This window comes from Engystomops pustulosus, chromosome 5 (assembly GCF_040894005.1).
Source record: "Engystomops pustulosus chromosome 5, aEngPut4.maternal, whole genome shotgun sequence".
NCBI lineage: Eukaryota > Metazoa > Chordata > Amphibia > Anura > Leptodactylidae > Engystomops > Engystomops pustulosus.
The window spans coordinates 68,090,161-68,104,817 of NC_092415.1; the positions used below are offsets into that span (position 1 = coordinate 68,090,161).

The following is a 14,657-nucleotide window of genomic DNA, read 5'->3' on the forward strand; positions in this document are numbered from 1 at the left end:
ACGGTGCCACACATGTGTTCCGCGCTGTACACCGGGAAAAGGTAGAGCATGCTCTATTTTTTCCCAAGTGTGCAGCCATGCAACACTGTTTCCTATGGAGGGGGAAGGGGTCACCTCTTCCTCCTCTCCAGCGCAGAGCAGGCATACCGCCATGTGAATGCACCCTTAGAGTAAGGCTACATTCAGATGACCATATGGGGGATGAATAAATCTCCCCCAGAGACGGCAATGGGCGCAGGGCGCCGTAAGGGGGCTGTACGTTGCCTCATATGTGCAGCACCGTACCACCCTGTAGCCGGGAGAAAGATAGGGCATTTACTATTTTTTCCCAGCGCAGTGTGCTATGGAGCTGGGTGGGGGTGAGCAGCTCTCACCCCCTCCTCCTCTCCCGGGCGCTGCCGTGTGCCAGCCATGCTTCAGTACAGCAGGCACACATTCATGTGAATGTAGCCTAAGGGACAGTTTTCCCTTCCCAGTTTCTCTAGTTCTTGCTTCTCTATGCTTCCTTATTAACCGTGACATGAACCTTCTGAGCTCTCAACTCCATGCGCTGGATCCTTGATTCTATTTTCAGCATATATTATTTAGGCATAAAGCTAGTGTATGTTGCTTTAAACTGCAGCATTTATTTTAACTTTAATTGAAACCTAGAAAAAAAATAATGTGAGCTTAAAATAAGTAACAATGGCATATTTTAATCTCTACTGAATATTTTTTTCAGATGAAAATTTAAAGTTTTAAATTTCATAGCAATAAATAAAATATATTAAAAATTGTCCTTACTTTGTTGAAACTTTGGTGCATTGTCATTTACATCCAGTACATGAATTACTACAGTGGTCGTTGCTGACAAAGCACCCACATCTCCGATCATGTCTTTGGCTTGAACTATGACTTGATATTGATCTTTAGTTTCTCTGTCAATTTGTGAAGCAACTCGAATTATCCCTAATAAAAAAGACACATTTATTAAGAAAAAATATGTAATTTACAATTATATTGGATACATATTAATTATACTGATAATAATAACCTCAAATTCAAGTACTGCTAACCTAACTAGACAGTCTGTGCTGCGCTGGTGGATGGAACGAGACATGTTGTCCCAGAAGTACTCGATTGGATTCAGGTCTGAGGAACAAGCAGGCCAGTCTATTGCATGATTTTCTACACCATTTACTGTCTTTGGCTGCATTCACACAGCCCTTGTGGGGATGTATATCACGTCTCCATAGACGGCTATGGTGACTCGGCGTCAAAACGGTGCCACACCGGACCCTACACTGGGGAAAAGTTAGAGCATGCTCTAGCCTCACCCATACGTACAGCCAAGCAGCGCTATTTCCTATGGAGAGGGGAGGGGTAAATAGTGCTCACTCCTCCTCCTTTCCAGCGTGCTGTCATATACTCGCCTGGCTAAAGCCAGCCAAGCATACATGCACGTAAATGAGACCTAAATATAATATCTACACCAATTTATTTTGGACTAGCCCATGTGTCTCCAATATCTATTTATGCTCGAATACTTAGCTAGGAAAACGTGCTACCCAGCCAAACATCAGTGAAGATGCCTCCTCCCCGTTAGTGTTTTTACTATGTAGTACATCTTATTATCACTTTTGTTTCACCGTACAATCTCATTCAAGTCAGAACCAATGTAATCCACTATTACAATATACAGAATTATGGTCAGACAGGGCATTTTAACCTGAAAACTCGTCTAGGGTTAGGTTTGCAATTGATGCAAACTTTATAGATTAGCATTTAGAACAGTCTGTTTTTGAGACTGTTTTAAGCTTAATGTGGAACATGTTCTTTAGCCTTTCACTCCAAATTAATTTATCCTTAAAAAGCAACAAAAGGACACAGCTTTTATTGATTTCACAATCATTTATTACTTAGTCATTTTCTTTGGAGAGCTGTCTTTGAAATCTGAATACTCTAAATAGGGTCTAATGAATCACTATAATTATGGTACTTCAAGCACATCAGAAGATCAATTGTAAGCAAATGAACATTTACCAGGAGACTTTCTGGCCAAATGTTGCCAAATTGTTGTGAAAGTGATATTAGCAGCACTTAGACACACCTTTCCTTCATAATGTTCCACAGATTATTATTTTGATCTTTTTGTATGCTATACTATGAGATGGAAATGTCAGATTCTTTTTGTTGTATATATGAACAATACCTGTATCCCAGCCATACGTCTATATCAGATACAATGCATATAGCCAGAGTCTCTTTCACATTCACAGATGCACAGATTTTCACTGAATTTCTCACCTCCTCCGATCATGGTAAGATGTGACTTTCAGTGAAAGGAACTGAACAGTCCTTCTGTGGGAGGGTCACAAAAGGTATTCCATTACTGGGACAGTTAGGAGTCTTCCACGGGTTCCCAAGATTGCCATTTACTCAATGATTTTTATTCCAGTGGCATTGCTTGAACATTTCAGCGTAATGAGACCCACTGCTATGAGTAGGTACATTCTAGACTTGGGGATTGTAGTTGGATTTGGAATACTTTTGCACAGGTGTTTGGGATCTCTTCTTTCTTCTGCTGCACAGTAAAAATCTATTTATTGGAAGGACTCATCTTAAGAACATTTCCTTCCTATCTAACATTTTTACACCTTTTTGCCTTGTTTTCTTCCTTGAACCACAAGAACAGGAAGACTTGCATTTTTGGTGGAAGTCAAAAGGTTAATTGAAATTGACCTAAAAAAAGACTAGAGCTAAAACTCTCTAAAGTTTTTTTTAATTTTGGTCTAGGAGAGGTTTCTAAGGATCTACTATTACAATAAGTATGTCCTGCTCGGCCAGTCCCTCCCATCTAATTCTTCCCACATCCCATGCCTCTTCAAAGTATTCAGCAATTCATGGGACCATGACATCTAAGGTTCTGTTACATCTGCAACATATACCATATGTATGTATCTAATACAATGAGAGCTCGGTTTAATTTTATAGACAGCTGTGGGAAAATAAAAGCTGTGCTCTCATTGCCATGGACAACTAGAACAGTCCTGCTCTAAGAGACTAATGATAAATCTCCCCCATGGAGTAGATGTTGCAGATGTAACAAGACCTTAGATTACATCACCCTGTCCACATGACTTTACGTGGCTAATGATATAACAGAGCTCCCTATCAATGTTCCATAAAACAGAAGACCCCAGCACGGAGACATTTCAATCAGGAACAAGGAGGCAGGGCAGTGCAGTAACCACTGAATATGCAGGGCCTCATTGGACTCCCTTAGTTTCATTAGACTCAGTTCAGGTGAGTTACATATACATTTTCAAACTGATTTTTGTGACTTTGCAGACAAGGAAAGGAGTCATTTAGGGATAAGGGCGATGCTTTTTATTCATAGTTTTTAAATAAGTATTTATTTTGGGTTGGTTAATTTCAATGGCAGGTTCTCTTTATAGTAATTGCAATTTAACATTTGTCATATTATATTGTATCTTTCCTAAGAAAATACATTAATTATTAATACGTTCTTATTCTACCAATCATTGAGCTGCTTACAACTTTGCCAATTAAAACTTCTCTCACATTAAAATAAATCAAATATGTTACAGTGCTGGTAGAAGATAGATATCAAACTGCACTATCATGAATTTTTCATGATGCTATAATCTATTGTAGCATTATACCCAAGAAATAACAAATGCTGTACAATTCACTGCTGTATTATATAATCAGAATACTCTTGAGCATTTCCCTTTGCAATGCATGTCATTGAAAATGAAGAAAATCACTGACAGGGGAAGAGCTGATTATTCTTTATGGTTTTTCTCTATCATGTATTACTAGAACAGTATGTTAAACCTATCAGAGTAATTGGCCATACATAATAGTTATTTGCATAACTTAGATATGCTAAATATATTTGTTTTGTTATTCTATGATATACTTAGTGTATCTTCACTAATAAATATTGTAATGAATAGTAAGTTTCTTTATGTCACATGTAAAGTGGTGCAGAGTATGTTAATGAAGCAAAACAAGAATTTTGCTACAATTCATTCTGAAAATATTCTCTGATATCTTTTGTTTTATTATGATCTGTATTTAAAGTCCTTGAGCAAACATGGCCATATTTTAATTTAAAGTCAGCAATTTGGCCAGAGAGCCAAAAAAACATGTACTTCTTGCAGACAAGGATATGTCCAGATAATCTGTTACCAGCTTTTATCCCATTAAAATACCAACACCCGCAGGTAGGGAATGAAATGTTCTTTCCCTCTTTTATGTGAAACTCCCCTTTTTACCAATGAAAAATAACCCTTTAAGTCCAATAAAAATCAGGTGAGAAGAGTTATGATGTAACTCGCAGGAGAGATGATCACCATGACCTCGAGCCTTCAGAATGTTACTGGCTGCTAATATATTGGAATAATTTATTTTGTTTCTGAAAGGGAAGGGGGGTGGTTCTCTAATAATATTATTGCATTTTAGGTATAAGAGACCCCCTGGTAAGTTAGGACACCTAATCCCGTTCCTAGGGTTGTCACCATAAAGCTTCTGTACATGTATGATATTGTTAAAGGAAGTCTGTGACCAGCTTTTACACCACTAAACTAGAAGCTTCCTCAGGTAGGATATATGTTTAAACTAACCTATTTACTTACCGTAAATAAAAAAATGCTACTAAAGTCATATCCAAATGCCTTAACACGATATGAACTGTTGAAAATCACTTCTGGGACCTGGAGGGAGCATCACTTCAGACACCATAATTTTGAGTTTTATAGCAGTTGGGAAGTTTAAGACATAGGCGACAATTATCATAGTGTATGATGGATGGGCTCCACCATTTTGGAACTGATAGTGACAAGAACACATTGTGGAGTGATCAGTTTCCTCTCAAAGACTCTGAGGTCTATCATATAGCAAAAATATGGACACCAAGTAAATTACTCTCTACATTAAATGGGTTTCTGTTATCTGTTCTTTTTGCCAGAGCAAACTACATTAATATACACCAAAAATTGTCATATAGATTATACCCTTCTGAATGTTAAGTCATGTTTCAGATTTCCAGGACAATTCAATGACAATTTTGATATACTCATGGAAGCACAAATGACAACGCTAGCTTCCACATCACAGACCTTCCTCTCATTCTTAGAGCTTCCCTCAAATAAAAACAACCTAGCCATTTATGTTTTAGAATGTGTTTCCATAAAAAATTTCTTTTGACTCACTGTGTGATTCATCATGAACACACCGTGTCTTTACTGGATTTGAGGACTCTCATAATCAAAATAGAATATTTTGGAGTAAGGAGTGATGTTTTGTGCTATACCTAGGCAACTGTGAGTGTTCAAGCTACCACTAATAAAAATTGCAGTTTATTGTACTACACCATATAGGGATTTAAAGTTTAAAATATAATAAGATAGAAAAAATATAAACATTTCACATCCTTCCCATTAAGTAGAACACATAAAAAATTAACACATTGTGTAATATGGCAGATCTAAAAATAACTGAAAATAAGTTATTCCATGTAGTGAACACTATAACAGAATGTCATCAGTTAAGTGCCATTTTATAGAGATATAAAAAGAAAAATGGACAAAACATAATATATTTCCTAATATTTTATGAATAAAAACAACAGCATGGATGTTTAAAATTTATAGGTATCCAAATTTGGTGATACAAAGATTTCATAAATGATTTTTTTTCCATTTTAGTCCCCTTTCATGTGGGTTTTTTTGGCCCCCATGTGGGTGGGTATTGCCCAGAACTGGCTCTCAGTTTGATTTTGTGGCAACTTGCTAAAGTGCGACCTACAATATTGTCTCCAGCCCTCTCACATTCTTTGGCCCTCTAGGATAGGATATGTAGGTCTCATTCATTGATTGCTCCCAGTATCCCAATTCATGTTGCAGCCCCAAACTTATCTAAGAAGTCAACCTGGGAATCAGATATTGGTAAAGTATTCAAATAAAAAGTATGGTCTTGGTTTTACTCACATCGCCAAGGTTTCTATTAATGTTTCCTTGGTTAAAGCAAGATTTAAGAATCTGGTACCCCAGCACCTATACAAAATGTATCCACATACTTCCCCTAACTGTTTTAGAGTTTGTTCTGTGAAAGGCTTGTTTATATATTTTTGGTGGGATTATACTAAAGATTTTCGATTAGGGTGCATCAGTTTATTTTTTCCATGACACATGACGGTACCAGAACAAGCTTTATTACATAATTTTTCTTTCTATGCACATTAATTAATATATTAAAATACTGGTTGTGTATATCTTTTTGGTTGCTAAAATTAAGATAGCTCGATACTGGAAATCACGGCATGTCAGCTTTGATTCCTTCAAAGCTAAATTGTCTTGGATAATGGTTAGATTTTATCTACCATTACTAATGACGATATGACCCTATTTAATGCCACTTGGGACCCCTGGATTCATTATGCCAATAGCCCCTGATTTGACTGGCTTTGTTTGCTTCACCCTCCATGGTGTTTCTCTGTTCACAGCCAGTTATCCCTTACCACCTTCTTTCCTCCCCATGACTGGCTGTTTTTGATGACTAGCTTATGAATACTGTTTGCTTATGGCAGATCCATGGTGCATTTGTAAGATATAATTATTTGGCTATGATATGCCGTATGTTTAGGTCTCACAGATTTGCTTTCTCTTTTGCAAATGTGATTTGCAATTGTATTTGCTATATACTTTCTCTAGTATGTTTTTTTTTACTTGCCGATAAAAACCCTTTTGAACTAAAATTATTTTTCAACTTCACCCATCAATGCAGCTCTCCATTTTAGACTGGTGGGGGATTCTAATGTAGGTGGCTCCTTATTAAAGATATGCATCTTGCATATGTATGTAATGCAAGAAAAAGGGCTAGTAAGGAACCTCCCTCTTAGATACAATGGAGCAATTTAGCTGTAACAGTTAAAAAAGTTTTAAAGGTTTAGAACACTCAAACAGGGCAGCTCTAAGAAGTCTATGGAATTAGTGGAAATATTTGGATTTTGTTTTCTGCAAGTGAAGAAAGAAGGGATGGGACAGGGTAAACCATAAATAAAGTTTATTATGATACACACTTTTTATACTGTGCCAATGTAAATAGATTTTTAATATCTTTTTTCATGTCTAAAATGTAATCAAACCTTATTTTACATATAAATATAAAAATGTGATATATAAATAATGTACGTTATTTTGAATGGTGGCAAATGGATTCTTATATCAGTTCTTCTATACAGCTCTGTAAGTGAAAAAATAAAAAAGTTATGAAAAGGCAAAAATGAAAAAAAACTTGGGTAGGAAAGGGATATGTCTATTTGCTTCCAAATAACTTTTACAGTGCTTCGAATTTAAAATCTTTTGTTGTAAGAGTTAAGGTGCAATGTAATGTAGCAAAATATGAATGAGAAGTAGTTTATCTTACATAACTTATATTAGTAACCGTGAATTGACATTGGGTGATACATTTTATATCCAAAAATGGATAAAGTTGAGTAAAGTTATATGAAAACAGTGATTACATATCCATTTACAATATGTAGGTCAAGGCTGCTTTAAGTATTGCCCTCGTTTGAGCCATTCTCTCAGATGGTAAATGGTTCATTCCATCGCTTAACATTATACCAGGGAAATGCGGAAACAGATTTTAAGATTCAAACAGAATAAATGATATCTAAAGGTATAATATGCAACTCAGAATGTATATGAGCGAGTCATTAGTGCAGCAATACATAAGCTAAACTTTTATATCCAGTACCAGCTGTGTTTAACTTCAGATATCATTGAAAGAAACAGAGATACTGTCTGTCGTTACATGTTAGAAATATTCTGGTTTTATCCTGCTGTTTTCAATCTCTGATGCTGTCACAAAATTCTTATGCAGAATTAGATGTTCAAAAGTCTTGTTTTGTTGCTAGTCTGATAGACCTTTCTTACTATGCTAATATTAATGGTTTAAGCATAACACTATCGCTCTATATTTGTTCAGTATGAGGTTATATATCAGTTGTGATATCTGTTTTTTGACAGCTGTCTGCTTTTGGAAGATGTATCAGGGAATTTTTTTATGTATAAAAAGTGTGGCTATTATCAGAATTGGTCTAAATAAATGCCAGGTAAGAAGATACCACACGTAATGATCCTTATTTGGGCAAGTGCACAGCAGTCTTTAACCTCTTGGCAGCCATACATAGTACAAAACATCATGTAAAAAGGGTTGTCCACTTTGAGCAAATAGTTAATATTTTTTGTTGACTAAAAACTTAAATCACTTGCCAATATAATTTTTGTATCAATTCCTCAAGGTTTTCTAGAAACCCCATGGGTTTATTATACTGCAGAATCTTACATTAAATGACTTATATTATATTGTTAGGAGTGTGACACTCAGCTACCTTCCCCCCTAATCATCATAACTGTTGCACCACAATAAATATTGTATACAAAAGGCATATTATAATATGTGTGGTTTTGGCTGATTCCTAAGGACTGGAGCCAGATAGAAGATGTCTGAAGAGCACAACAGTCCACACTGCTACTACCCGGCACTGCACATTTGAAAGCTCTGAACCCGGAAAGTTTGTTTCCGTGAAGAACATTGTGGGTTTTGGTCCCTAAACACGGACTTAGGCTACATTCACACTGCCATTGCCATCCGTTCCATAGCACGGAAGGCACACGGCAGTGCCGGGAAGAGGAGGAGGGGGAGAGTGACGATTATACCCGACCCTCTCCATAGGAATATATGGCGCACGGCATGGGTTTTGGCGCATCAACATGCAACAGGCAACAAGCAGCATATGAATTATGATATTAGTCTAACCATTGTTATATATACTTTTCAAACTTCTTTGTCAAATACTGTTTGGAAATAGTTTTGCAACATCATCCCTTGCTTTCTAAAGAAATCCCCTTGTCTTGCTTTCCATTTTTTGGAAGTTATTTTTATAAATGATTTTAGAATTTACCTGATTTTATCTCTATAGAAAACTGTGGTTGTCCTTGTAGAATGCTGTAAACCAGCCTGGCATTATTTCCATTTGTTGGATCATCTTTGTCCGTAGCGGTTACTTGAGTGACATATGTGCCTATATTGAATAGATAGATGCTATTAGATCCACAATAATTGATATAATAATTAAATAGATAGCTAGAGAGAAAGAGAAAGAGAAAGATATACATAATTGAAAACAATTAACAAAAAAATTGACTTTTTATGTTTGCAATTTTTTGGTGCCCAACGATAGGATCTTCTTGCCACATTTGTGTTTCCACTGTGCTGTTCAAGACTACTTTTAAATGGATAGTTTATGATAGATAGATAGATAGATAGATAGATAGATAGATAGATAGATAGATAGATAGATAGATAGATAGATAGATAGATAGATTGATTGATTGATTTAACAAAAATTATACTAAACCATGCTTGCCATCATTTCCAACAAAGCTGTCGGTTAAATGGCAGCACAAAGGGTAATAGATTGTTTCTGTCGTTCTCTCCCGGCCAGGTGTCAGACATTTAGTTTCTGATCCTGGATATGGATTGGTCCTCTTATGGGCGGTAGACAGATGTAGAAGTGTTTTTTCTCATTTTTTTACTTTTTCTTTTTTTCTTTTCTGTCCGCATAACATCTTTCATAAAGTCAATAAACTTTTATGTCCAGGTCATCCCACTGTGCTCTTCAGAGTAGGAATTATTACTAATTGGATCATGTTGGTGGTACATAAAAACATAAATAAACGAAAATTAGAAGGGACAGTCAACATATTCTTATATGCTGGAATGTTTGTGGTTTAAATCTACCAGTTAAAAGACATACTGTCTGGAAATAAGTTAAAAGAAATAACTGTGATTTAGTACTTTTACAGGAAACGCATTTGTTAGAAAAGGATAATTACAGATTTACCGACTCTCTAATATTTTATGCTGCAAATGAAAAAAAAGGGGGGAGTTCTTATTGCCATAAATAAAAACAAGTCAATTTTAGACTGATTAATTAAATAAGTGACACAGAGGGTAGATAAATTATTTTGGAGTGAAATTATTAATGAATTATTCACCATGGCAAATGTTGGCCAGAAAAGGTTTGTAATAAAAGTATTAAATAAAATAAAAGACTCCTTTAAAGGCAAACTTATATTAGCTGGGGACTTTAATATGGTGGCAGACTCTTTGATAGACCCCCTCCAATAGATACACTATCTATCATGCTGATCTTAAAAAAGTACTTGCTAACTAAGATCTGCATGATATGGTGATACATATCTATGGTGATACATGACAGCGAAAAAAATTATACTTAGACTTCAATCATACTCTAGGATAGATTTTTTTCACAGTAAAAAAAGAGCTATTGAACTGAATTTTAAGTACAAAAATTCTCCCAACTTTATGTTCTGACCATGCCCCAATTACAATGACCCTAACTAGACACAAGGCTCCATTCTCTAATGCTAACTGGAGACTAAATTATCGGACCCTAAAAAGATCCAAGGACAGAATAGACATGGCTATATAGGAACACTTTAAGCAGAATCAGGCAAATCAATTGTCAATGGCTATGTTATGGTCATCGCATAAAATTGTCACTGGGGGTCTCCTATCAATGTTAAACTACTGGATAAAAAGGCAAAAAAACCAGGAGAGAGATGTTTTGATAAGTAAAATTAAATTTTTGGAAGAACTACACAAACAATTACCTACAAACCTAACTAAAATTCACTTATTAGATCTAAGACAGAGACTCCAACATTTACTCGAGAAGGATTATGTGAATAATCTGTTTAAATTAGGTATGAAAAAATATAAAGAAGGATCTAGGGCAAAAGAATTACTAACTCATATATTAAAGAAAGAACAAGTAGAAAGGAAAATTGAAAAATTTACATTGAATGACCAAGAAATATACGAACCACAAAAATATATTAGATAGCATTAGCGACTACTACTCAAATTTATAATTTCTGCTAGGGAAGTAGTCAGACCCTCAAGTGAGATTATGAGGGTGTACCTGGAGACCTTAGGTCTCCCGGAATTAAATTGTAATGAAAATATGGTTCTGGACGCAGCTGTTACACTGGGTGAAGTTAAATCGACCATTGAAAAGTTAAAAAAAGGGAAATCCCCGGGCCCCGACGACTTTTCAAATGAGTACTACATTGAGATGAAAGATACCTTGTCACTTCATCTATCTTATCTATTACATTTAGTGCGTAAGAAAATACCTGAGAAAATGTTGGAGGCAAAATTAGTTACTATACATAAAGATAATAAAGATCCATTACAGCCCGATAACTTCAAACCAATATCCCTCTTGAATAGCAATCTCAAAATTGTTTCATTTATATTAGCCTCCAGATTCGCTTTAGTTATAAACACTTCGATAAATTCGGACCAAGTAGGCTTCATGCTGAGAAAACAAACCAGGGATTCCACACGTAGAATAATTAATTTAGTGCAACTGGCAGGACTCAAGAGATCCCCATGTGCAGTCCTGTCAATAGATGCTGATAAAGCATTTGATAAGGTGCATTGGGGATTCCTGGAAGCTGTCCTAATACAGTCTGGTTTTTCTCCCATTTTTGGGGATTAATAATGTCTCTATATTCAAATCCAAAAGCCCACATCTCAGGGATGGGGCATATTTCAAAAACGTTTTCTATAACGAACAGGGTTAGGCAGGGCTGCCCCCTGTAAGGATTAAAAGTAAGGAGTCAGAACATACAATAGGTTTATATGCCGATGATACAATAATTACCTGTCTAGACCCACTATTATCTTTAGAAGCAAAGACAAACTATTGGAAGATATTCTAGTTTATCTTATTACAAAATAAATGCACTTGGGGGCAAAGTGGTTTGAAATATTTGGGAATTATGTTAGGCCACACAATGGAATCAATTATTAATATGAATAGTCTTAATTTAATAGACACCTTAAAAAATTACCAAATTCATTTTCATGGTTGGAAAGAATAAGTGCTATCAAAAGCAATCTAATGCCCAAGATACCCTATTATTTTCGCTGTATTCCCTTATTATAAATTTCAAAACAATTTGTGTGGAACAATAATCCTGCAAGAGTCTCTAGACAAACATTATATGTTAATAGATGTTGGGGTGGGGCAGGCCTTCCCAACATAATTATATACCACCAGCGGGAATTTTGGAGGCATGCAAAAGATGCTGGTCAGATAGAGACGGAGCTTGCGGTATATGAGCAACTAAAAGATCTGCTTATACTTACTTACTAATTTAGATCTTAAAAAGAGACAAACTCAACTCCTTAATACCACAAAGCTTGATGTTTGGGTTAAATTTTGCATAATACATCAGGGAAATAGAAAACATCTAATACTGAAACCATCTGATATGAGATTGTCCCTTTTAAACACATGCAAAACTTACCTTAACTTAAGAATCTGGAAAAAACATGGGGTCTTCTCATTAGGTGACATCGTTTAAACTTATAAGGAAAAAGTTCCATATCCCAGCATCAGAATTTTTGGCGTATGCAAAATTTAAATCTTTTTTAAGGTTTGTGGCCAGGTTTATTTGTATAAACAATAAATAATAAAACCCTTCAATTGTTTTAGGTTTTTAACATCAAAAGTTAAATTTAAAGGTGGAATCTTGATAGCTCATTCAGAGTTCATGGACTCCCCTAGTAAGGGGAAACTCGGTTATATGATCAAATGGGAGCAGGGACTGGGGAGATCCTTTTCCCTAGTTGATTGGCCTAACGCCACCAGGGTGATTAATACATTTTGTTCTAACTACAATGAGATCTTATTTAAGATACACACTAGATGGTATAACCCTCCTGCACGTCTCTCAAACATGTTCCCTGTTCCCATGATTTATGTTGGAGACATTGCGGCCACAAAGCAAGCTTACTCCATATACTTTGGTCATAGCCTAAGTTAAGTAGTTACTGGTTGGGTGTTCCCAAGATCATAGAATTGGTAGTCAAAGATTCATTTGGACTATCATCAGAACTGGTGCTTTTAAAAATTATGTCAAGAGATTTAACAAAAAAAAATAATCAATTTCAATTCAATTTTGATAGCAAGCTAGAGTTGTACTCGTTGAAAAATGGAAGGATGAAGCTACCCCAACCATAGATTAAGTGATGTCCTTAGTTAACTCTACATGGAGAATGGAAAAATGTCTCTGGGAACAAGATATTATAAAGGTAAAAAATTTTGATGACTTGTGGAATACCTGGCCAAGTTATGAAAAGACCGTTAATTAAATTTTATTTTTTAATTTTTAGTATTTATATCTATTCTCAATTTTCTTTTCCTTATCTTTTTTCATCCTCTACCTCTCGCTTGGTGCATTGAACATAGAAGGTAGAATATATAATAAGCTACAATTGGAACGCAAATGTTGAAAAAAAAAAAATATATACTAAAGCCAGCTATATTATACGTCTACAAAAGGTCTAATGCACAACACAGAGGAAATACTCATACTGTGCGTTCTGCATTGGGTAACCTCTAGTGCCAAATGTCGGTCAAATGTCATTGCTCAATAAATGGAACCTGAGTGTTCCACCTAAGTGGAGTATTATACTCTAAAGATAATAGCTATAGAATCTAACACATAGGCGTACAGTGCAGTTGAAGTAGATAGCACTTGGCATGGGACTCTTGACATAAACAGTAGTTTATTCAATCTTTTTTTCAAAAGCATTATGTCTGACAGAGAGTCAGGAGATGCAATCTAATCTGCCTATGAATGCAAATGGTGATCAATCATAGACAACACATGTCATAAGAAAAGGGAAAAAAACATTCTCCTATTGAGAGGCAGGTAAACACACAACTACAGTATAACAGAACATGAATCATAGAGCAAAACATGTCTAAATGCATTCAACTAGCATGTCACAAAAGACATTTGCTGTTAATAATATTAATACATTGAAGTGTATCCAAAAATGGCTGGAGGTACAGTGGGGGAAATAAATATTTGATACACTGCTGAGTTTCCTACCTAATAAAAGGAACAGGTCTGTAATTTTTTTATTGAAGGTAAACTTCAAATGTGAGAGAAATATATCAGAAAAGATATCAGAAAATATACCCAGAATATTACATTGCAGATTTTTTTTTTAAGTTGCATTTTATTGTATGACATAAGTATTTGATACAATACTAAAAAATAATATTTGGTACATAAATCTTTTGTTTGCAATTACAGATGTCAGATATTTCCTGTATTTTTTGACCAAATTTGCACACACTGCAGCAGGGGATTTGTTCCACTCCTCCAAACTCTCCATTCTCCAGATTTTTCAGGTTCCGTGCCTGTTGCTAGATTTCTGATGAGGTTCAGGTCTCAAGACTGCCTAGAGCACCCAACCGTGGCACATCTTCAGTGCTCTGAATGAGGGAAGGAGGTTGTTGGCCAAAATCTTGAGACACATAGCAACATCCATCCAAGAAATTTTGGTTTATCCTTTCTAACCAGACCTTTACCACTTAACACCTTTTTCATTTTTGCATTTTTATTTTTCACACCCCACCTTCAAAAGTCTATAACTTTTTTATTTTTCCATGTAAAGAGCTACACTCACTGGCCACTTTATTAGATACACCATGCTAGTAACGGGTTGGACCCCCTTTTGCCTTCAGAACT

General features: G+C 35.6%; 1 protein-coding gene across 2 annotated transcripts in view; it reads right to left on the reverse strand.

Moving 5' to 3' along the window:
* Nucleotides 1-14,657, reverse strand: part of LOC140132903 (cadherin-19-like) — an 86,655-nt gene that overhangs the window by 37,332 nt on the left and 34,666 nt on the right. For both annotated transcript variants that reach the window (XM_072152296.1, XM_072152297.1), the window contains 2 exons: nt 8,978-9,097; nt 784-948 (listed from right to left, as the gene is read on the reverse strand). In XM_072152296.1, coding sequence (XP_072008397.1) covers nt 784-948; nt 8,978-9,097 — 285 coding nt within the window. The remainder of the gene's footprint in view (nt 1-783; nt 949-8,977; nt 9,098-14,657) is intronic.